The sequence below is a fragment of the Vespula pensylvanica genome, chromosome 1, assembly GCF_014466175.1.
Source record: "Vespula pensylvanica isolate Volc-1 chromosome 1, ASM1446617v1, whole genome shotgun sequence".
NCBI classification, from domain to species: Eukaryota; Metazoa; Arthropoda; class Insecta; order Hymenoptera; family Vespidae; genus Vespula; species Vespula pensylvanica.
In genome coordinates this window covers 8,530,182-8,555,744 of record NC_057685.1, presented here as the reverse complement: position 1 = coordinate 8,555,744, position 25,563 = coordinate 8,530,182, and the positions used below count along the sequence as shown (strand labels likewise).

Here is a 25,563-nt window from a genome sequence, read left to right as displayed (position 1 = left end):
ATCGAAGCGGAAACAAGCTTCGAGATTTAAATAGAACAGAATGATGAGACATTGGTTCATGAGATAAATCGGGATCAAACGCATTAGACTCGATAGATATCGACTAGTTAACGATCGTCTGTCAACGAGTGAAATTCGTAATCCTCTGGAATTGCTGATGGTATCGGTAATTTCTTTTAGTTTTCTCTCATCGTACTTTGGTTGGCACGTTTTCAAGCTAATTTCGACGCTCGTAGAAAGCCGATAGAAAGAGATTAGACACGATTTGTTTACCGATTGATACCTTTTTGACCTTCCTATATCACGTAGTTTATTTATGAAAATGTATCGATGGAAGTATGATTACTCGAAAGAAATGTACGAGAATCCATTATTGGATACACTCTTTGTATATACATATAATTATTTACTTATTCGTTTATTTATTTCTTTCTATAAAAAATTCATGTTGACGATATGTGTTTAAAAATGTTCATGTTCATACATTTTCTCTTCTGTTGTATTAATTTATTGTTCAAGTCATCGGAACGTTGCATCATTCGAATGAAAACATACGAGTAATATAAAAGATACATAGATAAATAGATATTTCTCATATTTTGAAATCTTTATGTTCACATAATTTCTGTTCTATTATATCGTTTATTATTCAGCTGATCGCAACGTTACATCAGTCAAGTCTCTTCGCTTTCTTTTGTAAAAGAAGAAAATCAATTTTCCCGGAAAACTAGAAAGGAGCTTTCACGAAGGAAAAATCAGAGAACACGTTTCAAAGTACAAATTCCTCATACTCACTCGTGTCCAAATAGTAAAAGTTCGTCGTTTAACGACCGGTCAAAAGCCGGCTGTTGGTAAATTTCCATATGCAGAATAAGAAGAGAAAAAGAAAGAAAGATAGAAAGAGAAAAGGAGAGAGAGATAGAACAAGTAACTCGTGTAAGGCCTTTTCCGAAAGAGGACGGAGTTTTAAACGTTATCTCGTGCGGCACGAAACAAACGCGCTCACGTTGACTTTCCAATTCATTGACCGCGAGCTACGGTTAGGTACAATAGTCGTAGTGGTGGTAGAAATAGTAGTATAGTAATAGTAGTAGTAGTAGTAGTAGTAGTAATACGAGAGTAGTGGACGTTTTCTAAAAACGTCCCACGGTCATTTCGCGTTGCGTACACGCGTTTCCACGCTGGTTTACGCAAACATACACACACATGTCATACATGCGAACGCATACACATATTATATATAAAACGTATGATCTATCTGTGTAATCCGTTGGCTTCACGTTGAAGAAGAAAGTTCCTCTGCTTTCACTGGATCACACATTAACTTCTACCACTGTGAATCCCCGTCTCTTCTTAGCCCGCGGCTCTCAGCGTTCTCTAAAGGTTCTTTTAGCAAAAAGGAAACTTGGAGGTTTCTATCGAAAGCGATTCATCGATCAGACGCAACCAAAAGCCTATTACTACGAGAATAGCTTGAATTTCTACGACTCGTGCTTTCGTACGTCTTTCTTTTCTTAATAGAATCGACTTAATTTACGCTTTCATTAATCATTCATGAACGGTCTCTCGAACGAATGCGTGCTTGCTCGCTATGAAAACGATCGAGACAGGAAGGAGTCTACAGTGATTAGAGATTGGTTAGCTTCGATGACCTTACCGAGTTCCTGAAGGAAGGATTAAGCCTTCGTTGGATCTCTACGCGACCTTGTACAGTTTACAAATGATCAAATTGCGAAGAGTTTTTATTATTTGTATAAATTATGTATTAGCTTAGTCAAGTCTAAACTATTTGATCGATTAACATCGGATGAAGATCTTTTTCAGACTATTCTCTTATAATATAAATCTCTTAAAAATCAAATTGATTAAAACCATGAATGAAACGAAGAAATTCATGTAAATCTAAATAAATTCACAAATCTACAAATTCGTATCTCCGATCGATCATTTTCTTTATGTCAGTAAAATCAATCGTTCCAAAACGGCGCCATCTAAGGGCGACCAATTCCAAATGGAAAAGTCAATTTATTCGGAGCACGACTCCTTGAAATAACTCATAGCGATCGTGAGCGCGCACGCGTGCATGATCTCGCCTTCGACCTTTTTATTTCGCGCCTTCCCTGGAGTGGTCAGTTTTGCGCTCGCGCGAACACACACACACACACGCTTAAATAAACACTTATTGTGTGTCCGGTCGTAGACCGTTCATCCGTGCTTATCATCATCATCCATCGTCTTCGATGTTGTACTTCGTCTCAAGGTGGTCTTAGTATTAATATTAATGTTGGTAATAATAATAGTAGTAGTAGTAGTAGCAGCAGCAGCAGTAGTAGTAGTAGTAGTAGTAGTAGTAGTAGTAGTAGTAGTAGTAATAGCAATGATGGTGGTGGTGATAGTGGTGGTGGGAGGGAGAATGTATCGTCTGTTCGAGGCAGCTTGCGGCTCGTGCTAATTCAGTCGAACCGCGGACTCGGCCAACAAATCGCCACGAGTGACGATTCTAATTCGATTCGCGACGCCGATAGGCCACTGATATCTTTGTCATCACTTTGACGCTTCCTTAAAATAATCTCGACTTTTCTTCATCTTCGTATCTTTTTTCTTTTTCTTTTTTTTTTTTTTTTTTTTCTACAAAAGAATTCTTTTCTCGAGAAGAGTTTTCTATCTTTCTATTTTATTTGAAGAACGATTAGATCAGTCGCGTTTATTTTTCCTTTACGTAAAAACAGATTCATCAGGGAGTGACGTAAAGGATTAATTACTCCAATAGATTTTAATTTCGAAGAGAACATAGGTGAACTGATTCCTTTTTTTTTCTTTTTTTTTTTTTTTTATCTTTTTCGATCGACTACGTAAACAGAAAGGAAACTGTAAATATCGGGAAGTGCGTAGATATCCGTTCTTAAAATACTTTGCTTTTGGTGTTCGGACAGAAATAAGAGAGAAAGAGAAAGAGAATGGTCGAGTAGTAGGAAGTACGTACGTACAAAACGTCTCCGATAGTCGGGCCAAGGTGATCGCAGAGACGTCTTTGGTTTCCTCGCAGACTTTCCACGATTCCGAGAGCCTCTCTCTCTCTTTCTCTCTCACACACACTCTCTTTCTATATCTATCTTTCTCGGTCTCATCGGACAGTCGACCTTAACCCAGTGTATGCCTTCGTCGAGACTGGCGAGCGTTCTTGGACGAGTAACGCGATCAAGATCATCCGACCTTTAGTGCGCTGACTTTTTTCAAGTCGGTCTTCCCCGACGCGATCGAAGAATTGCGATCGGGGAGGAAGAAGAAACGAGGGGAGTGCGAGGATCATAATACCGTGCGTGCTTTCACGTCCGTCATCGTCTGAGGAGAATGGAGCTCGATCGGTGACGTAAACAGACCAAAAATCTTCGTCGTGTAGATCGATTTGTTGGCCCGATCCTTTTTGCCCCTTCGTTAAGGCAACCTGATGTACTTGCTTTACGAATTCATTTACTCAAATAAAATTTCGATAGATTTGAATATATGGGATCCAAGATCGACCTAAAGCAACGATTTTGATTTCCATTGGAATCGAGTTCTCTTGCTTGTAAACTTTACTCGTTCGTGACAAGATGATCGTCATGATGATTTGGAAAAATTCGAATCGTCTTCAATCTCGAAGACGACATCGGTTGGACGAACTTTCCCTTCGACGAACTCGATGAATTAACCCCAGAATTTTGGGCGAATCTATCATGGAAGATGCTCGTGAGACTAATGGATTTTAAGGATTTCGAAGGATCGTTATCGTGCGTCGAAGAACGTCTCTGTTGGTAATGGCACCGGTGACATTGATTACAGATAACACAAACGGTTATGCGGTGACAAGGGCCTCCACCATCGAAACTTGCGATCAGGCTGCTCAAACGGACGTACCCTACGATGTTCATCGCGCTAAGAGGGCCGAACAAATCGTCCAAGCTTTATCCGTCACCGTACAATATCTTGCATACGAAGTAAGTTTAATTCATTTTAATCGAATCCGATTTGGAGCGTAACGAAGTCTCTAATTCAATTTTCAATTAACAAAGTGAATTCAAACTTTCTATTTACTACAATTAAATTCATTCTTTTCTTTTCTATATAAGAATTTATTAGAAGTTGAAGGAATTATTCTCTCAGTTTCATGAGGATACGATTAGTAATAAACATCGTCTATTTGATTTCTAAAAGGCTCATATCTATGTCAGAATTAATAATGTTAATAATATAAAGATCTAATCTTGTTAACGACTTTATTATTTATATACGTGTTAAGAGAGCGATAAAAATACCCATTCATTTTTTCGAATAACACTTGTTGATGTATGGTCTCGCGTTCTTTCAGTTGGATGCATTTTCAACGCCGAAACTAAAGAAGAATAACGAAAATATGAAGACCGAGTGGGTAGCAGTGTGCTCGGAGATAGACGAGCTAAGAGCGAAATACATTAAGATAGAGGAAAGATTCGGTACAGCGAGGAAGGATCATCGCAGAGCCTTGGATCAGCTTCGCGAAGATCGTAAGGCCGTGCCAAGTGTATTTGTGTTTCCGTTCGTATTCTGGCTCGTTACGGCAAAACTCAACGTGACGCAATTCGCAAACACCAGCACCAACGCGAACTCCGTCGTTCCAAAATATTACATTATAGCCCTATACATATTTTTAGAATAACTCGATTTGACGTCGAGCCAGAACGAATGCGAAAAATTATAAGAAAACTAGAAGAAAATAGTAGAAAGAGAGAGAAAGAAAGAGAGGGCGTTGCTCCCCTTTCATAGTTTCTTCGATCGTTATATTTTTAGTTTTCTTTGCATTTTATCAATAATTCAACGATCGTTCGAGGATAGACTCGTCCGTTTTGTGCCTATAAATCGCTCGGCGAGTAAACGCTATACTTAGTAGTAGAATGAGTCATAATTTCTGAACGATTTTATCGTTCTTCATCGCATGGCACATAGAATTATGCCATTATGATGTTCGCATCGTAACGAGCATAATGGTCGTAATGCCGGTGTGAGCGGTGAGCGGAGGAAGTGGAGCAATTGTTAATTAAAATCAACGGGTTCGCCGTGCCTACGCATATCACACGTCTCTCCGCGACGTCGTAGATGTCGGTTTCGAGTAAACTTTTGAAAGGTACGACGTAACGACGATGTCGAAGTACGAAAGGGCTATTTGCTTTCCAACGAACGAGCTCGTAACGTCGATCGAAGAAAAGTTAATTATAGGTTGGCACGCTCGGCCAGCGTGTGATCCATCCGTTCTTGTCTTTTCTATCGCTTTTGTTCTTTTCCTGGCTCGGTTTCGTTTATTTCAATCTCTTGGTTAGACATGATTATCAAGAACGAATCTCTCTTTGATATTTTCCAGTGGAGAGCCGGCACGCGGAGCAGCTGGCATCTTTGGAAAGCAACTTGCAGGAGGAGAGACAGAAGTGCGAGTTTAGGCTAAACAATTGCTTGAACGAGGCGACAAAGGAGCATCGAGCAGAGATCGCGAGGCTACGAGCCGAACACGAGGCCGAATTGATGCGTAAAGATGCAGAGACCAAAAGAAGATCGGTCGTCCATGATCAAGGTGCAGCCTTGGCGGCGGAAGTCGAGTCCTTGAGATCTGTCTTGGAATTGAAGAGTCAAGAGAACGCGACCTTGAGATCGGAACTGGACGGCATACGTCGGGAGATCGAGGACAAGGACATATTGCAGCAACGAGTGGAGATGCTCGAAGCGAGATGCGAAGACTTGAAGGCTCAGCTTCAGTGCAAGGAGGCGATGGAGAGACAAATCTCTCATAACAACGAGATGCTCCACGAATCGATGCATCAGGTCTCGAAACAGAACAAACGTCTTTTGCAACGTAACGAAGAATTACAATGGAGGTTACGTCAAAAAAACGAAGTAGTAACAGTCCTGGCGAATCAATTAGCCTCGCCACGACTGTCTAGATCCTTAGGTCCTGAACACATAGATCACTCGTTGTCGTTCGACAAGAATACGCAACAATCCTCCTCTATGATAAAGTTTGTCGTTGAGAAAAGCGATTCGGTCTCGTGGACGCTTGACTTGGACGAAGCACACGCACCTATGAACGCACCACCGAAACTCTTGACACCGGAGGGTTCTCTATCGGTATCTCGACAAGGCTCTTTAAGGCTTACACCACGGAGAACTGGTATCGACACGAGAGCCAGATCCAAGAGCATTTCCGTGACAGATTCCGCGAGAACCGAAGATTCCAGTTGGCCTTACACCTCCACACCGGTCAACGCACGAAGAAGACCCAGGAGCGACCCATCCTCCTCTTCAACCTCTTCTTCCTCATCTTCCTCGTCGACAGCTTCATCCTCCTCAACGGCTCCAGCCAATCCCGTCGTTGCAGTTGCCGTAGCTGCGGCGGCTGCCGCTGCCGCAGCTGCCGAAGATTGCAACGCCGGTCAGACACCTCAAGAAGCTGGTGGCGAAGCCATGATCTCTGAGGAAACCTCCGCTTCCAGCAGCGAGGACGAGTCCTCTACGAGCAGCGATATACCTCGTCTTCCCATGCAATTTGCTTGGGGAAAACCCATCAATTAACACACAAATTAGCCAAGATTTTCGTTCGTGCGACCGTAAAACGATGGCATTTCGCTTGCCCTGCCTATCGATCCTATTTCCCTCGATATTTTTTCTTTTTTACGTGCTCGCATTTTTATACTTTCGACGCCCCTCTTTCTTCAGAATCTTTCTATCGAAGATTTGAAGAGAAAATACGCGTACAAAGCAAAAGATTAACGTCGAATATTCGTGCACGCATATATACGTGATATTCGATATCAATCAATATCGAAAACATTTTTTTTTATTTGTTCTTGTATCTTTTTAATATGACTTCATGGGTTTTTTCTTTTTTTTTTTTATTTTTTTTCTATTTTTTCTTCATTTTTTTTTTTTCTTTTTTTTTTTAGTAAAGTTGACCGCGTATGTGTTTTCGTGAACAAGAGTATTGTGTAAAACCATTAGACATTCTTAATTATTAATGTATGAAATGATAAATGAAACGAGTGTCTTGATTTTTGTTCCACTGGATGAGTCCTTTGATTCATTGTAAAATATTTTATTATTTTTTCGTTCTCGTTTATCTTTCCTTTTTGTCTTTCCTACTTCACGATCTTCTCGTTCACTAATAAAAAAAAAAAAAAAAACATTCTATTATTTACAATGTATACAGGTGCCTAATACTTTTGGCCAAGGATGTGTACATGTTAACGGATTTATCTAATCATGTATAAGGAGAAAATACGTTTCGGTCGTCTGGGCCATTACTTATTTAATTCGTGTCACTTTTACACATGTCCGTTTTATAAGAATGCGATTACATTAAGTCTGTAAATAGGCAACGATGTTTATAAATTAATTAATTTTTATCGCAACTGTATATAGTCAAGAACGTTACATCACATACCGTCTCCTTCCTCCCGAATCATCGATAAAATATTCGCTGCGCTTATACTTAAAATGGCTGATTTTCATTATAGCCGCAGCCTAAAGAACGGCGAAATATTGCAATGCCATTTCTTTGAGAGATCGCTAAGGGTCTTTTAAATCAGTATGATGAATATGAAGTTGGCTTTGAAGTTGATTTATAGTACAGAAAACTCTTCTTCATGATAGTTTTGGAACGATCGCGCATTGCAATATTCGCTGTTCACCTTTTCATGATGAAAAAAAAAAAAAAAAAAAAACAAAAACCTAATATTTATGTTATCGTTCGATTTCTCCGTGTTACAGTTTCGATAAGCTTATACGTAATACGATTATGATAGGCTGATATACACTAACAGCGGTGCGAACTCGTTCAAATTTCTTACGAGATCGAGATACCGTGTAAATGCATAAGCCTATCGAAGTTATGTATCGGCTCAAATCATGCCAGCTAAAGTGAGAATCGAATGGATGCAAAGTTGATTCTAATCTGCTCTCTTTGGAAAAACTGGAGATCACATTCGGTAGCAGTAGCTTAGGAATAAACGGAAGTATTATTCGCAGAGAAGTGTTTTTCTCCCACATGTGCTGGCAAATTTAATGTATTATATATTTATCAAAATAAATATTATCTGAATTACCACAATCATCGTTGTCATTTAGAACTTTTAATATAATATTGAATCTATTTTTACCTATATATATATATATATATATATATATATTATATATATAATATATGTATATATATATGTAGTGTAATATATATATATATATATATATGCATACATACATAAATAAATCATGGCACGTGTACGTTTTAAAGTATGTTTGGATTTAATGATTGACATTAAAAATCATATAAATTATTATTCCGTGTGCAATTCTTATGAAATTACTTTTAATGCTGTGATAATGAATATTTTACAAAATATAAAAAATATCATAAATTACAAATTAAATTCTATATGTCGATAAAAAAGAATTTCTGCATTTTAGATAAGTTAACTCTCTAAGACCATTTTGTAGCTATTTGTTTAAGTTTGTTTCACGAGATGGCGCGATTTGAAGAAGGGTCTTTGGTTTAAGTCAATAAATAATTAATAGTTAAATTTTTTCATATTAATCACTTTGAAGATAACATTTCAAGTGATTTAAGATACAGATCTCTAAGAATAAAGATTCTCATAAATATGGAAACTACAAATATGAAAAGAAGATCTATGCCTGATAATGAAGTAAAAATTCTGGAACCGATATTAGTAACATTAAATAGAAATGATTCTGCAGCACGTGATATTCATATTGATAAGCCTGAGGTAATTCTTTATTATTACTTATTATTTTATAATAATTGATTTATAGTAATGGAAATAATAAAATTATTTATGATAATCGATTTTTATAAATTAATTTCTGGAATTTTGTTATATTTTGCATCTTGATTTTTATATTAATAAAAGAAATTATAAAAGAAATTTAAATTATTTTTTTAAACAGTTCAAAATAGGAAGAGCAAGAGATAATGATGAGATTATATTAGACTTATTGATATCTAGAAAACATTGTGTTATAAGATATCAAGGGAATGGTGAATGGACTATCAAGGATTTAAGTTCTAGTTATACCTTTGTTAATGATGTTGTTCTTGAATTAGGAAGTACAAGAAAAATTTTTGTTGGAGATATTATTCAGTTTAGTACAAATAGCGATTATAAGTATGTCTTTACTCTTAACCTTACGGAAGAAACTAATTGTAAGAGGCAGCGGATAGACAAACAGTTATTTTACGAAGTCTTCCCAGAGCAAAAGACATCCGTTGAAACACAAAAAAGTCAGAGAAAAGAATTAAAAGATAAGTTAGAAAATAAGCAAAAGGAACAATTAGAATTAAAAGAAGAATTGAATGTTTTGTTAAAACAATGGGATATGGTACATAATGATAAGGAAGGTTTAAAGAATCGAATTGAAAAATTAAAAGACAAAATAGCAACTGGTAATAACCAAGAAACACATTTACAAAGTATGTATTCTGAATTACTGAAAAAATTTAAAAATGAAAGGACTCGATTTGAAATTCGTTTAAGCGAAGAGAGAGAAAAATGGCAAGAGGCGCTTGATTTAAGTAAGCAAGAAAAAAAATTGGTGGAAATTAAAATGAGAAAACAAATGGGAAAATGGAGGGAAGAGCAACAAGCAGGGTGGAAGAGTCTGATGGAGAATATAGTTATGGAAGAGAAATATATTCAAGCGCAATTATTAACTGAAAAAATTGAACTAGAAGAAAAGCTTAAAGAAACTGAAAAAGCTTTAAAAGATAAAGAAATTAAATCAAAATCTATACGATCAAAAAATGGTACTTTCTTTTTGATTATTAGATGTGTACATATTTAAATAATTTCCACTTGTTTTTAATATTTCTTTTCATACTTTCTTTTCTTTTTTCCAAAATTACAAGCACCTGGATCTAGTATGCTTCAGGAAGATAGTTGTATAGTGCTTGAAGTTCTGGATACTTCGAATCTACGTATTATAGATACTATAGATCTAACAAAAAATAATACAGACGATGTCATCGTACCCATAGGTGCAATGGATACAGTTAGTAATATAATGGACGAACAATTGACATGTAGCGTATGCTCTGAATTATTTATAAAAGCAACGACTTTAAATTGTATGCATACATTTTGTTTTCATTGCATCGATACGTGGAATAAGAAACGAAAAGAATGTCCAGTTTGTCGAGCTTCAGTTAAATCAATGAACAGATCTTTAGTTTTAGATAATTTTATAGAGAAGATGTTAGATAAATTATCTATGCATATGAAGGATAGAAGAGCGGAAATCGTGAAAGAACGTGAAGGTATGTTCCTTTCTCAAATGTATACCTACATTACCCTTTATCTTAAAACTATATAATGTTTTAGCTTTAGAAAGGAAGGAAAACGTCCATAATGAACAGGAAATAGAATAAGAAGCAAAACTATAAAATATATAAAATATATGTGACATGTTTATTACATAAGTATAAATATTTAATATAATTTTCATCTTGTTTTTAATATCTACTTTGAGCAAAAAGAAAAAATAGAAAAACTTTAGTTATGTTACGACTTTTTATATTTTAGAGAACAGTTATGTTTACAACTTATCTAGAAATATGTAAAACATATTTATTAAGAAGACGTTATGAAAATGTTTTTATGTTAAAAACTAAAAAAAAAAAAAAAAAAAAAAAATTAAAAATGAATGTGCCTTTAATCTTTTTTCCACGATCGCATCTTCTAAATTTGACGGTAACTTGTGAAGATAAACGAAGCAGATAGATAATACGATTACAAATCTACAGAACAAATCTATCTTGCGAAATATATTGAAATACTCTAAACCTGTGTAAATGCATGTGAGAATAACGGTAATTTAAGCAACCGCGCAAGTCGAACAATCGAATCGATTATCACATCCGGACAATCGATATGAAGGAGCGCCTTGTATGCAAAAAGTTAAGTGGATCGATTTGACTTTTAAAATTCATGAATTAACAATAGAAATTCCACGTCATGCATGTTATCAGTCGACGATATTGGAAACCATTTTCTCGCAGGTAATGAACATTCTTAATTATATCGAAATATAATAGAAACTAGGAACGTTAATCATAACGGTAGATAAGGATAACGAGTGTTATACAGATATACTCGTTTTATGTATACCGTGAATCATACGGTGAAGAGGCATGAAATTGTGTCTGTCTACCGATAAAGAGATCTAAGATAATAGTAGGGAAGTGGGAGAGGGAAAGAATGGGAAAATACATGAGAATCCACCAAAGCGAAAAGCTCTTAATGCAATCGTTGCGTTGAAAGCCATTGAAAACGCTTGGGAGCGCTGCTGTTAGTTCGTGATTCCGAATTGTACCGAACGTCATGTAAATGGCGAAATATATACGACAATACTGACGGAAAATAAGAATATCCCTGCTCGCTTGGAGCACTTTGTCCGTTCGTGGTACGTCGATAAACTTGTTCGTACAAACGACGGAGCAAGTACGTCGTCGCGTTCGTTTTCTTATCGGGAAACGAGACGTTTCATAAAGGATGGCGACCTGACCCCTTACGAAGGATGGAACACTGTGCGGAACGGTAATGTATCTTCATTGTGTGTCGAGCTATACTCGCGAGCAGGAGAATTATAGTTGATAATATGTTGTGAATATCAGATGATTCCGATAATCATCTTCGATTCGTCTTCCTTTTAAGTTGTGCACGTAATGCGGTCAAAGGTTGCATTTCGTACGTTATTTCAATGAGGGAGAAAATTCTTAATGATTGCCATTGTCGTGTCAAATTTTTTTTCAACCCTTTGTGTTCTAACGGCAAGTACCAATATATATAGGATATCGCTATCCCTCTTAATGCCACGTGCCTTTATTTATCGAACTGTTCAAGTCCCGTTCGGAGCGCGTGTTTAACATTTAACAAGCGCAGCGCTCAATTATCGTCGCCTCTTTCTAGAAAAATAACATTCAGCCAAAGCCATACACCACGGGAGAGAGAAAGCTGTCAAAGTGAGTCTTAATATAGAGCTGCTGCTACTAGTGAGAAACAGTTGTGTTTATTTGTGATACGTTACATCCGATGTTGAATTTTGAAATAGGATTAATAACGAATTATTTTACACTATTTCTCTCGTTTAACCAAAAGTAAAAAATTCGCGAATCAATCTTAATTATTTTGACCATGCAATTTATAATTTCACGTATAGCGCAATATTATATTTTCAGATCGTCAGATTGAAACCCATTTAGTTGGTGCTATAAAAGACATAAGGTGAGCATTTTGAAATTCTATATATCTTGTAGCGATAGAACAAAGTGAGCTATTTATAACATCTCACTGACAATAATCTTCCTTTGTTTCTTGCTTAAAATATTAAGGACTGATGCTCAGTAAAAGTGTTATTCCTTGAAATCTATATAAATTATTATTATTATTATTGTAACAAATATAACAGAGCATAGTTAATTTTCTCATTACGATCATAGTACTTTTACCATATTTGCATAAATTAAAATGTTATATATTTATATATATCGTACATCTGTATTCAGATGACAGACGTAGATCCGGAGACATTACTAGAATGGCTCAGTATGGGCCAGGGAGACGAAAGAGATATGCAATTAATTGCATTAGAACAACTATGCATGTTACTACTTATGTCTGATAATGTCGATCGCTGCTTCGAATGGTATGTAATGATTACAAGTAATATGTACTCGTTCATTTCATTTATTTTAGTTGCTTATTTTAATATTTATTAATTTTTCAGCTGTCCACCACGCACATTTTTGCCTGCATTATGTAGAATTTTCTTAGATGAACTTGCACCTGACAGTGTCTTAGAAGTAACAGCTCGAGCCATAACATATTATTTAGACGTTTCTGCAGAATGTACACGCAGAGTAGTGGCTATGGAAGGCGCAGTGAAAGCTATTTGCGGTCGTCTCTCTGGCGCTGGACTAGGCTCCAGAGCTAGCAGAGATCTGGCAGAACAATGTATAAAGGTATAATAAATAGAGAGAGAGAGAGGGGTAGAAGAGATGTTTTTCTTACATAAAATGAATGATAGTCATGTTTGTTATAATAATATTAAAAGTTGTATCTTAAATAATATACAGGTGTTAGAACTCGTTTGCGCAAGAGAAGCAGGTGCTGTGTTCGAAGCAGGAGGCCTTCCATGTGCATTATGTTTCATCAGAGAGCATGGAGCACGCGTTCATCGAGATACATTACATTCTGCAATGGCTGTAGTAACACGTCTATGTGGCAAAGTTGAACCTCAAGATAAAACTTTGCCTGATTGTGTAGAAGCATTATCAACTTTGCTTAGGCACGAGGATGCACACGTGGCGGACGGAGCACTTCGTTGCTTTGCGTCATTGGCGGATAGATTTTCCAGAAGAGGAACTGATCCTGCTCCATTAGCTTGTAACGGATTGGTTTCTGAACTTCTATATAGGTAAGAATTAATAACAAATAAAAACATAATATACACACACACAGACACATATATATATATATATCGTGATACATATTCTAAATTAATCTGCCATATAGATTATCAAACGCTGCAGGACCAGGTACATCTGTCACAGCAGCTTCCAGTAATCCAAAGACACCTCCACCGCCTACTGCTGCAGCAACTGCTCCTGCTCCAGAACCAAAGTCTTGCGCTTCAGTTTCCACAATAATCAGTCTTCTATCTACACTATGTAGGGGATCGCCATCGATAACTCACGATCTTCTACGTTCAGAATTACCAGACGCAATAGAAAAGGCCCTGAAAGGAGATGAAAGATGTGCTCTTGATTCTATGAGACTAGTCGATCTTTTGTTAGTTTTATTGTTTGAGGGTAGATCGGCTCTTGGTCGTGGCACTACAGGAGGTCCCTCAGGACCATTGTTACCAAGATTAAGACGTTTGGATAGTGCGGGTGAAAAGTCTCATAGACAACTAATTGATTGCATAAGATCCAAAGATACAGATGCATTAATAGAAGCTATAGATTCTGGAGGTATTGAAGTCAACTTTATGGATGATGTTGGTCAAACATTGTTAAATTGGGCTTCGGCATTCGGTACACAAGAAATGGTTGAATTTTTATGTGATAGAGGAGCGGATGTTAATAAAGGTCAACGATCATCAAGTCTGCATTATGCAGCTTGTTTTGGAAGGCCAGCGATAGCAAAAGTTTTGCTCAGGCATGGAGCAAATCCTGATCTTAGAGACGAAGATGGAAAAACTCCACTAGATAAGGCTAGAGAACGTGTGGATGAAGGTCACAGAGAAGTCGCTGCTATATTACAATCACCTGGGGAGTGGATGTTACCACCAAATCAAGAGCATAGAAAGCCAGAAGCAGAAACGGAAGAATTTACAGAACCAAAGGGTGATCCTGAAATGGCTCCAGTATATTTAAAAAGACTTTTACCAGTATTTTGTACAACTTTCCAATCAACGATGCTCCCCAGTGTTAGAAAAGCAAGTTTAAGTTTAATTAGAAAAATGGTACATTATATCCAGCCAGAATTACTCGTTGAAACATGTGGTTCCGATAGTACAGGTGGCTGTGGTGCTATGCTTGTGGAAGTTATTGCAAATGTATTGGATAACGAGGTAAGATAAAAATTTGTTTTATGCTTTAAGTATTTGTTAGATATCCTTTAATACTTCCATAGCAAACGCCATTAAAAAGTATGACTGTTTGAATCGTTTTAATAACCCAAGAATATGTTCCAATAGACAAACAGACAGACAAGCAAAGAGTGCCAGTGATTTAGTTAAGATTGTTCACAGGAGGTTGAGATAAAGGCGCCATCGCCACCGCCTCTGCCTCTCAAGCCGATCATTGGCCCCAAATTGCCCTGCATTTCATCACGCAAGTTTGCCAGTTCCCAGAACTACATTCTTGATAAGACGGTAACGTCTGTACCATATTTCTGCCGCTCACTAGATCAACGTCCCTTTTGTTTCCCTTTATCCTATTCATTTACTCAGTTTGTCTGCTGAGTTTATTAATGACTACATAAATATTCTCTCTATATTTATTATTAACATGATGCACCTATCATAATTTATTTAAAGCGTGAGATCTAACAAACTTACACATGTATTGCTCGTCTATTCAGAAAAAGGATACATATTCAATAAGCATCAAAAATGTCTTATAGCACCATAGTATCAATTGCTATACAAAATGCAAAAATATTGACTTTATACAGTGGTGCTAATATTAATGAGTGACATAGTGTCTTACTTTTTTTTGGGCGCAAAATTTGACAAAAGAGGACAGTTATATATATTTATATTAGAAAATTTGAAATAATTGGTTTATGAAATTGGTAGCTGGCAGTACGATTAAAGAAAGGGCTAATTATACACTTCTTACTTCTTTCTTTGTAGCGACTTTTAATGATGAAATTATTTGTCCACTTCTGTCGACTATTTGTCTCCTGCAGTTGAAACATGCAAAAGTATATGCTTAAACTCCACAGAAGTGCACTCACTTCCTGCTCGAAAAATGTCTATTTTATATTATTTGTGTCTCATATGATTTAGCTAAACAGAACTAAAGGTCGCTGGTACTCTAGTGCTTAAAAAAGTTGTGTAGTGTTTGCGTTTGTTAAGTGAGGAAAAAATGTATTGTTTCTATCTCGCTCGATTCATATTAAAATATTCATAGTGTCTTCACATTATAAATTATTTTTCATTTAACATTAACAGGAAGATGAAGATGGACATTTAGTAGTTTTGCAAATGATACAAGATTTGATGATTAAAGGAAAGGATGAATTTTTGGAGCATTTTGCTCGTCTTGGAGTATTTTCTAAAGTTGCTTCATTAGCTGGACCACAGGAAGCTGCTCCTGAACCAGAAGCAGAACAAAATCAATCAGGACAGGAACAAACCATGGAAGATGCTCGAGAGTTGTTAATTGGAAGAGCATATCACTGGAGAGATTGGTGTATTTGTAGAGGTCGAGATTGTTTATATGTCTGGTCAGATGCCGCTGCTTTAGAATTATCAAATGGAAGCAATGGATGGTTCAGATTTATACTTGATGGCAAATTAGCAACAATGTACTCTAGTGGAAGCCCAGAAGGTGGAACCGACACATCAGGTGAGTAGATGCTTATTTTTTTAAATGGTATGATCCAATGTTTCATCTAATATATCGTTCATCTTATCATTATCTTTCTTGAAACGATCCTAACGCCCCTTTCAACATGCAACTTTATAATTTCACTTTCTCTAAGCCAGCATTAATTTATGTTTTATCTTTTTCATTTGTGATTAACTTTTACGAGGGGTCTAGTTTAGTAAATAACTGGTTTTACTAACTGCCTACAGGAAAGGGGAGGAACACAGAGTCGCTTACTACTGAAGGTAGGTACACATATGTATAACTCTCCTTGTTGGGCCTGCATTTCCTACCCCTCAATACAGATTAGCAGTCTAAACCTAAAATTTCTCGTTCTGGAAACATTTTAAACATCTTTCTATAACATATTTCACTTCATAGGAAATCACGAATTTGTCTTTAAACGATTTTAATTACGTTTTATTTTCTTGCAGAAAATCGTGGTGAATTCTTGGAAAAACTCCAGAGAGCACGTAGTCAAGTAAAACCAAATTCTGCAAGCCAACCTGTGCTATCCCGTCCTGGTCCCACTCGATTAGTTGTAGGAAATTGGGCATTGTCTAGTAGAAAAGAAAGTGAATTATGTATACACAATAGCGATGGTCAGCAACAGGCCACTATTTTGAGGGAGGACCTTCCAGGTTTTATTTTTGAATCAAATCGTGGTACAAAGCACTCTTTTACAGCAGAAACAAGTTTAGGTATATTAAAGTTTTACTTCAAACTATAATTATACGTCTTCGTTTATATTCACTAATTTACTTATTATCTAGGTCCAGAATTCGCTGCTGGTTGGGCTGGTAAACGAGGAAAAAGATTAAGATCCAAAATTGAAGCTATAAAACAGAAAGTTAAAGTGCAAGCTCAAGATATTTATGAACGTTACTTTAAAGCTGCTCAAGCACAGCCGCGTGGAGTAGTTGCCAAACTCGGAGCTATTGTAAATCAAATAGAGAAAGCTTGTCAAAAGCAACAATCCGGAAATCGCGAATGGCGTACTATATTGCAAAGTTCTTTAGAAGAGCTTAAAATATTGTTGAATGAAGAAGGAAGAGTTTCTGCATACGAATTACACTCCAGTGGATTGGTACAAACGTTATTATCTCTATTGGCTGCACCACCAGGACCGCAGCCACCAACGCTCAGAGCAACGAAGATGCGGTTACAGAGGATAGCAGTTTTTAAAAACTGTTTCCAAACGAAAGATGCTAATAGAGAGCACAATTCAGCAAAAATTTTAGTGCATAAACTTGTTTCCGTATTGGAATCTATAGAAAAATTACCAGTTTATTTGTACGATACTCCAGGTTCTGGTTATGGCCTTCAGGTCAGTGATATTTTTATACTTCTGTATTTTTTATACATATATTGCAAATATAAATTTAATATAAAATTTTCTCTTATACAGATTTTAACAAGGAGGTTACGTTTTCGCTTGGAAAAAGCTTCAGGAGAGAGTTCTCTTATTGACAGATCCGGCAGAAGTTTAAAAATGGAACCGTTGAGTACTATACAGCAATTAGAAAATCATTTACTGAAAATGGTAGCGAAACAATGGCATGATCACGATAGGTCAACGTTTACTTTTGTGAAAAAACTAAAGGAAGGCAATAAATTAACATTTAAGTATCAACATGATTTTGATGAGAATGGCATATTATATTGGATTGGAACCAATGCAAGGTGAGTAACAAGTAATGAAATTAAAATTAAAGGATTTTCTGTGTTTTTGCTTGAAAAATGTACAACAACTAAACTAAAACATTGATACATTTATTTTTTATCATTATTTTTTTTAGATCTTGTGCAGAATGGGTAAATCCTGGCCAATATGGTTTAGTTGTTGTTACTTCAAGCGATGGACGGAATTTACCATATGGGCATCTTGAAGATATACTTAGTAGAGATCCTTCGGCATTAAATTGTCATACTAATGATGATAAAAGAGCTTGGTTTTCAATAGATCTAGGGGTATGGGTTATTCCAAGTGCTTATACCTTAAGACATGCTAGAGGATATGGTAGAAGTGCATTGAGAAACTGGGTGTTTCAGGTAACAATAAATATCGCGTATGTTATATTTTTTATAACTTATAACGATCATAAATCTTTCTGCAAAAAAATTCATCAAGTAACATAAAATCATTTAATTTTTGTTCAGGCATCAAAAGATGGTATCACTTGGACAACACTATATGCTCATGTGGATGATTGTTCTTTAAACGAACCTGGTAGTACAGCTACGTGGACTCTTGAACCACCGAACGATGAAACGCAAGGGTGGCGTCACTTACGATTGCAACAAATTGGAAAAAATGCTTCCGGTCAAACACATTATTTATCTGTGTCTGGATTTGAAGTTTATGGCGAAGTTACGGGTGTATGTGAAGATCTTGGTCGTGCCGCAAGAGAAGCAGAAGCCGGTGTGAGAAAACAAAGAAGATTAATTAAAACACAAGTTCTAAGGCATTTAGTCGCAGGTGCTAGAGTCGTTAGAGGATTGGATTGGAAGTGGCGGGATCAAGATGGTGTGCCACCAGGTTTATACTTTGTATATTATTCTTGACATGAAATCTGTACAGACTAATAACGTTTTTTTTCTCTTTTCTTTCTTTCTTTCTTTTTTTTTTTATCTTTTTAAATCAGGCGAAGGTACAGTTACAGGAGAACTTCACAACGGTTGGATAGATGTAACATGGGACCATGGTGGCTCTAATTCGTATAGAATGGGAGCAGAAGGCAAATACGACTTAAGATTAGTTGGTACTTGTATAGACGTGGATGGTGGAGCTAAAGGTAAAAGTGGTGGAGGAGTATTAACGGGAAGAAAATCTAGTAGTACTCCTAGTTTACCTGATTGTACTGATACAGCTATACGAGGCTCAGTAGCTTCAACTGATCAAGCAGCGAGTGCTGACAATCTTGCAGCTAAGGTATAATATAATAACATAATTTTGATCAAATATTCGTAATTAAATAGTCAACTTTGTAGAAATATATAGAAAATATAGAACTATATAGAATTTGATTAAAAGTAGAATTATTTAATGCAAATAGCAAGCAGCTGAATCGATAGCAGAAAGCGTATTATCAGTTGCTCGTGCCGAAGCAGTAGTAGCTGTAACTGGCGAAGGTGGAGCAAATTCAACAGGGGAACTTTCTGTTGTATTACATCCAAGGCCCGATACTACAGTTACAAGTGATTTAGCTACTATTGTCGAAAGTCTTGCTCTTAACACGGATTGTCCAGCAAATAGTAATAGTAATCGCGCTTCTAGTAGTTCAAAATCATTATTTGCTGCTGTTCGAGGAAATAAGGTATAAAACTTACATCACTCATATACTGTTACTGTAATATATAGTAATGGGGATATGAAATACTATATTGTTATTTATATTGTGATATTTCAGCCCGGTGGGGGATTATTGAGTTTGGAAGCCGCAGAAGTATTAGATCGTATGAGAGAAGGAGCTGATAGATTGCGTAATAATACGAACAGCTTCCTGAGTGGTGAATTGCTTGGTTTGGTGCCTGTTCGGATCAGTGTGTCTGGAGAGACAGATGAAAGTTCACTTAGAATTAAGCCTGTGCCAAGACATCATCCTGGTATCACGGATGGTATGTTTTATTTCATTTTTTTTTGTACTTTTCATATGCGACAGACACAGTACAATGCAAATGTCGAAAATTCATTAGCATACCTACTTTTCTTTTTTTTTACATTTTACATAATCCGAATTAAATCAATTGTCAATTTTCTCGTCCTCACCTTGTGAAATTGTGAGTACTCACGAAGTTCAGTTTTATTCTCCAATTAGCTGGTAAAGAATGCAGTCGGGACAAAGAAGCTAGCTCATCTGCCCAAAATACTACAGGAGGTTGTCCTGTAGTGGTTACGAATCCTATGTCTGTGTCTGTGCCCAATCTTGCTTGCTCTGACACTAACAATACTTTGGAACCAGCGGCCGCCACCGGCTTACTGGAAACGTTTGCTGCAATGGCTAGAAGGCGAACGTTAGGTCAGTTCATAAATAATAATGCATGTAAGCATGTTTCCTTTGTGATTTGTATCATACATAAAATTATGTAATATTTCTAACAAGTGATAATAGAGAATAGTTTATATAAGTTTATTCGATTGTAAGAAACAATCCATTAATCCGCAAGTTATGCTATCGTCATTTAAGCACCAATTGTTTCAGGGCCTACAGGTGGACAGCATATAGCTTCTAATTCTAATACTGGTTCTAATCCACGTGGACCCAACTCGGTTTCAAGCCTTGTTCGATTGGCACTAAGTCCTAATTTTCCTGGTGGTTTACTCAGCACTGCTCAGAGTTATCCAAGTTTAACTAGTAGTAGTCAAGTTGCTGGTAGTGGAGTCACAACAACGACTGGAGCAGGATTAGGACAAGCACTTACTATGTCACTTACGAGCACAAGTAGTGATAGTGAACAGGTAAAAACTAATCTGTTTCGACTTAGTATCGTTATTATTGCAAATTAGTTACAAAAAAAAAAAAAAGATTGTAACTATGTAAAAGAATTAAAAATTACTTAGATAACACCTTTCTCCTTAATGTAATGAGCAGTTGTGGCTTCAGGTTAGTCTCGAAGATTTTTTGGAGTCTTGCAGTGGAGTTGCAGGCTCTAGCGCAGGTGGTGGTAGAACTACTGGCGGTCCTACACTTCTTACCGAATTAGAGGATGACGAAGATGGTGTATTGGAAGAAGAGGAAGATAATGATGAAAATGATCAAGAAGTAAACAAAAGAATTTCCAGTGACATTTAATACGAATATGCCATTGATATGTACGTCTTACGCTTAATTGTAAATTGTAAAAATTGTAGGAAGATGATGAAGAAAATGAAGAGGAAGGTGATGGTTGTGAAGGAGAGTATGAAGAAGTTATGGTCAGTCGTAATTTATTAGCAGCGTTCATGGAAGAAGAAGCACCACAAAGCAGCAAGAGACGCGCATGGGACGATGAATTTGTTCTAAAACGTCAATTTTCTGCTCTCATTCCTGCTTTTGATCCAAGACCCGGTAGAACTAATATAAATCAAGTAAGTTCTCTCTTTTCACATTGTTAGTTATCGTTCCAACTGTTTAATAAGATACATTATGCAATATTATAACATGATGTTGTAAATAGACAACAGATTTGGAAGTTCCACCACCTGGTAGTGAAACACAAACAAGTACGCGAGTTGGATCATTACCAATGCCAAGACTCTCATTAACATTAAAAGGTCCAGGACTTCCAGGTATACCAGACGTAGAGTTGCCGCTTTTAGAACCACACGCCAGTATCTTCCAAGCAGTTCAAGAATTGATGCAATTAACAGAATTAGGCAGTCGTCAAGAAAAATTAAGAAGAATATGGGAACCAACATACACGTAATATGGCTATTTATTTTTAAAACATTTTATTTGTTTGGTATAGACTTTATTAACGATTATCTATCCAGCAGCTATATTAGATCTATATCTATTTCTAACTCGTGAAGAATATTAAATAATTTTCAATAATATTTTTTCCCAAGAATTTAATGACATTTTTATTTACAGTATAATATATAAAGAGGCCAGAGAAGAAGAATCATCTGGTAGGGCAACCCCAATAGTAACGCTGTATTCTCGTAATTCTACACAAAATACAAACGCATGTACGGTAGAAGATGTTTTGCAATTGTTAAGACATGTGTTTGTCTTGAGTACTACTCGTGATGATGGTAGAAACAACGTATCAGACATTGTAGAATCAGAGGATGCAATGTGTTGGGTACATCCAGATGATTTTACCTCAAAAAAGATAACAAACAAAGTAGTACAACAAATTCAGGACCCATTGGCTTTAGCTGCTGGTGCATTACCAAATTGGTGTGAAGAATTAGCAAGAAGCTGTCCATTTTTGTTACCTTTTGAGACTAGGCGATTATATTTTAGTTGCACTGCATTCGGTGCATCTCGATCTATTGTTTGGTTGCAAACACAAAGAGATGCTGTTCTTGAAAGGCAGAGAGCGCCCGGATTAAGTCCACGACGCGACGACAGTCACGAATTTCGCGTGGGTAGGCTTAAACACGAAAGAGTCAGTGTACCAAGGGGAGAGAAACTATTAGACTGGGCTGAACAAGTATTAAAGGTATGATATCGTATATGCTTGATATCGGCTTGTTAGAGCTATAACAAATTTTATGTAAATATGATTATCAAACAATATATTTTTATTGTTTAACATTAGGTACATGCAAGCCGCAAGAGCATATTAGAGGTCGAGTTCGTTGGTGAGGAAGGTACTGGCTTGGGACCAACCTTGGAATTTTTTGCACTAGTTGCAGCAGAATTACAACGTAAAGATTTAGGCCTTTGGCTATGCGACGACGAGGAATCGTGCGATAATCAGCAAACGTGTGTCTCTGGAGAGCAGGTGCGTCCAGCTGGATATTATGTTGTACGTCCTAGTGGATTGTTTCCTGCCCCTCTACCTCAAGATTCTACAGCTTGTGATCGTGCTGTCAGATATTTTTGGTTCCTTGGTGTATTTTTGGCTAAAGTTCTCCAAGATAATAGATTAGTCGATCTACCGTTATCTCGTCCCTTCTTAAAGCTAATGTGTCGTGGTGATATTACAAATAATGTAAATGAAAAAATCGGTTTAACTGGTGTTACACAAGAAAGCATGTCGTCTAGTATGTCGAGTAGTTTCATCTCAGAGGAAGGTGAGGCCGACGCAGCTTATTCGTCATTAGAACCTTCGCCATGGTACAGTGGTCTACTGGATATCGAAGATCTCGTAGTTGTCGATCCAGTGAGAGGTGATTTCTTAAAGGAGATATTAAATAGAATGGCCAAGCGTGATAGGACACTTTCCGATGGACGAAGTTCTGCCGATGAAGAAACATCATTATGCATCACTCATCCATCTGGAACATCAATAGCTATAGAGGATCTGGCTTTGACTATGACGTATTCTCCAAGTTCGAGAGTTTTTCAACATGATCAGGTGGAATTAATAGAAGGAGGATCAGAGATTTCTGTAACTGTTGAGAATGCTAAAGAATACGCTGATTTAACGAATACTTACTGTTTGGACCGAGGGATTTGCAGGCAGCTTGAAGCATTTAAATCTGGCTTCTCTAAAGTTTTTCCCATGGAAAAATTACATGCCTTCAGTCCAGAAGAAGTGAGAGCTATGCTGTGCGGTGAACAAAATCCACAGTGGACTAGAGAAGATTTGCTTAACTATACAGAACCAAAACTTGGTTATACGAGAGAAAGGTAAATGGTAACATTTGAATATTCTTTATTTTCCGTCGTCTGTTAGTATCTTAATGTCAATTTATTTCTTCCCCGTGTAGTCCTGGATTCCAACGATTTGTCAATGTACTAGTATCACTAACTGGTCCAGAGAGGAAAGCTTTCCTACAATTTGCTACTGGATGTTCAGCATTACCTCCAGGCGGCTTATGTAATTTGCATCCTAGATTGACGGTTGTACGCAAAGTAGATGCTGGATCTGGCGGTTATCCTTCCGTTAATACTTGCGTACATTATTTAAAATTGCCAGAATATCCTACGGAAGAAATTTTGAAAGAACGATTATTGGCTGCTACCAGAGAAAGAGGGTTCCACTTGAATTAAATGTTTCTGCTCAAGCAAGGAACTATTTTATAGCAAAAAGAAATACTCGTTCGCTAACTGCGCGATTTGAACTTATTTGGCAGATTCAAATGTGCAATTTAGATATGAAAACTCAGTACGGCCTTTAAGTGTTACTTGACAATTACGTCAAACCGTGTCCAATGAAAAATAATACAGTTGTAAGTGATAATGATGTACGTAGCCTGGAACGGAAGCATTGTGTTTACATTATACTCTTTCTATATATATATATATGTATATCAAAAGGATTCTCACTTATTAGAATACAAAATTAAGAATCATAGAATTGAATGTTTAGCAGTATAAGGTACTGTTAAATGTATTCACACGAGGGCTTATTCACGTAACTATATAAACGAAATATTTAATTAAATCCTATATTTATCGTATACTGCATAGTGAGTGATATTAGCTCTCTTAATGATTTATTGCTTATATTACATGCTCACTAGTCATTGGTAACTTACACGATCGTGTAATAAGGAGAGTGTATTGCATCTCTAACTGTTTCATCAATTTCATTTGGTAATGTCAAGTATCTTTTTATCTGGGCCCTCGATTACGGTTCCATAAATTTCAACAACAAGAATTTATCGAACTAATTATATTTTACACAATGTCTGCGCACTTTAGCAGACGAATTATTAGGTAATATTATGTTCTATTTGTAACATAAAAGGATCTGTTAATTTATTATATATTAGTTATTACAAGAGGAGCAACAAATTTATATTTTATACATAAACAATAGTTTATTCCAGTCTGTTCCAGGTATTTAACGTACAGCATATTGCAAGTTTTGTCCAACATGAGAGAATGTATTTTCCCATAAAACGTAATATTTGCGAGTGTTTTCAAGTGTATTTGCTGTCTTTATGGAACAAGAACTTTACAGTTCCTCAAATTTAGAACAAATGTTCGTACTATCTTTTGTGAAATATTGTTGTGCTTGGATAATGATTCATATGAGATGCAATTTCGAAGAAAATTTATATTTTCTTTATGAAAATACTTCAGTCATAATAAAGCATTGTGCTATTAGCATCACATAAAAGTGATGGAAATCAAAATTGTCTGCAGAAATGCTAAGTTATTATTATTATTATCACTATCAAAGTGATGTCTTTCAGCATCCAGACCAATTATTACAGCTTCTAAACATCTGTCCTTCTAACAAAGTGTCTTTACGCGGTTGTTATATCTTTAAAACTTAAGTATCATCAGAAGTGAAATTTCCAAAACAAAGCGAACCAAGTATATAATTTGATTTTAATGCGAGCGTTATAGAAACTTTGTAAAACCAAGCACTCTGCATCTTTGTACAATATGCTACTTAATGCTCACAAAATAATTCTATTTGTAGGCAAAAATCAGTATGATTGTAATAATAGTGTTTAGGGAAAAAGATATAAAAATAATATAATTGTCAGAAAAGGTGAGTGAAAATATTGACATGAAGAATAGTTACTATTACTGTAATATAAATTATTAATGAATCTTGGGGAGAAGAATAAAAGGAAAAAAAAAAAAAAAAAAAAAAAAACGTTATGAAGTATATATGTTGTTTAACGTTTGCATTTTTACTGGATCTATAATTAATTATGAACGAATTAGACAAAGCTAAATGTTAATGATTTTATGGGTTTTCCAGTTATATTGTATGACTTTTTAAACGCGCAGAATTATTACTAGCTTCCAAGTATTAAATATAATTGTACAGTA

General features: G+C 36.2%; 3 protein-coding genes across 14 annotated transcripts in view; all 3 read left to right on the top strand.

Annotated features, from left to right (window-relative positions):
* Nucleotides 1-8,110, top strand: part of LOC122632693 (pinin) — a 41,847-nt gene extending 33,737 nt beyond the window's left edge. For all 5 annotated transcript variants that reach the window (XM_043819860.1, XM_043819824.1, XM_043819850.1 and 2 more), the window contains 3 exons: nucleotides 3,823-3,977; nucleotides 4,349-4,523; nucleotides 5,375-8,110. In XM_043819860.1, the coding sequence (XP_043675795.1) occupies nucleotides 3,823-3,977; nucleotides 4,349-4,523; nucleotides 5,375-6,576 (1,532 nt within the window). In that variant the 3' untranslated portion in view covers nucleotides 6,577-8,110. The remainder of the gene's footprint in view (nucleotides 1-3,822; nucleotides 3,978-4,348; nucleotides 4,524-5,374) is intronic.
* Nucleotides 8,111-8,440: 330 nt separating this feature from the next.
* Nucleotides 8,441-10,548, top strand: LOC122634878 (E3 ubiquitin-protein ligase RNF8-like). 2 transcript variants are annotated; one of them, XM_043824314.1, is made up of 5 exons: nucleotides 8,441-8,466; nucleotides 8,636-8,783; nucleotides 8,965-9,820; nucleotides 10,052-10,330; nucleotides 10,395-10,548. In XM_043824314.1, the coding sequence occupies exons 2-5, from the start codon at nucleotides 8,658-8,660 to the stop codon at nucleotides 10,439-10,441; spliced, it is 1,308 nt and encodes a 435-aa protein (XP_043680249.1). In that variant the 5' UTR covers nucleotides 8,441-8,466; nucleotides 8,636-8,657; the 3' UTR covers nucleotides 10,442-10,548. The 2 variants fall into 2 exon arrangements, with proteins under 2 accessions (XP_043680249.1, XP_043680240.1); XM_043824305.1 differs by having other exon boundaries at nucleotides 9,923-10,330.
* A 733-nt stretch (nucleotides 10,549-11,281) lies between these two features.
* LOC122634846 (E3 ubiquitin-protein ligase HECTD1) lies at nucleotides 11,282-25,384 on the top strand. Of its 7 annotated transcripts, XM_043824209.1 has the most exons (25): nucleotides 11,283-11,609; nucleotides 11,982-12,034; nucleotides 12,251-12,296; nucleotides 12,578-12,717; nucleotides 12,799-13,033; nucleotides 13,148-13,488; nucleotides 13,587-14,646; nucleotides 15,754-16,150; nucleotides 16,381-16,416; nucleotides 16,606-16,872; nucleotides 16,945-17,498; nucleotides 17,580-17,854; nucleotides 17,971-18,223; nucleotides 18,332-18,710; nucleotides 18,817-19,103; nucleotides 19,228-19,488; nucleotides 19,582-19,789; nucleotides 19,990-20,190; nucleotides 20,374-20,630; nucleotides 20,764-20,934; nucleotides 21,024-21,239; nucleotides 21,329-21,573; nucleotides 21,745-22,321; nucleotides 22,421-23,457; nucleotides 23,538-25,384. In XM_043824209.1, exons 4-25 carry the CDS (start codon nucleotides 12,578-12,580, stop codon nucleotides 23,818-23,820), a joined length of 7,680 nt encoding a protein of 2,559 aa, XP_043680144.1. In that variant the 5' UTR covers nucleotides 11,283-11,609; nucleotides 11,982-12,034; nucleotides 12,251-12,296; the 3' UTR covers nucleotides 23,821-25,384. The 7 variants fall into 7 exon arrangements, with proteins under 7 accessions (XP_043680153.1, XP_043680184.1, XP_043680144.1 ...); XM_043824218.1 differs by lacking the exon at nucleotides 11,982-12,034 and having other exon boundaries at nucleotides 11,282-11,609; nucleotides 20,383-20,630; XM_043824205.1 differs by lacking the exon at nucleotides 11,982-12,034.
* Nucleotides 25,385-25,563: the final 179 nt, after the last annotated feature.

What these genes read in the sequence shown, in the direction of transcription:
- LOC122634878 (XM_043824305.1), top strand. Translation starts at nt 8,658, where the DNA reads ATGGAAACTACAAATATGAAAAGAAGATCTATGCCTGATAATGAAGTA. An exon ending in ATCTATACGATCAAAAAATG is followed by an intron (nt 9,821 to 9,922) that starts GTACTTTCTTTT and finishes CAAAATTACAAG; the next exon opens with CACCTGGATCTAGTATGCTT. An exon ending in AATCGTGAAAGAACGTGAAG is followed by an intron (nt 10,331 to 10,394) that starts GTATGTTCCTTT and finishes ATAATGTTTTAG; the next exon opens with CTTTAGAAAGGAAGGAAAAC.
- LOC122634846 (XM_043824205.1), top strand. Translation starts at nt 12,578, where the DNA reads ATGACAGACGTAGATCCGGAGACATTACTAGAATGGCTCAGTATGGGC. An exon ending in GGCTAGAAGGCGAACGTTAG is followed by an intron (nt 20,191 to 20,373) that starts GTCAGTTCATAA and finishes CAATTGTTTCAG; the next exon opens with GGCCTACAGGTGGACAGCAT. An exon ending in GGGCTGAACAAGTATTAAAG is followed by an intron (nt 22,322 to 22,420) that starts GTATGATATCGT and finishes GTTTAACATTAG; the next exon opens with GTACATGCAAGCCGCAAGAG.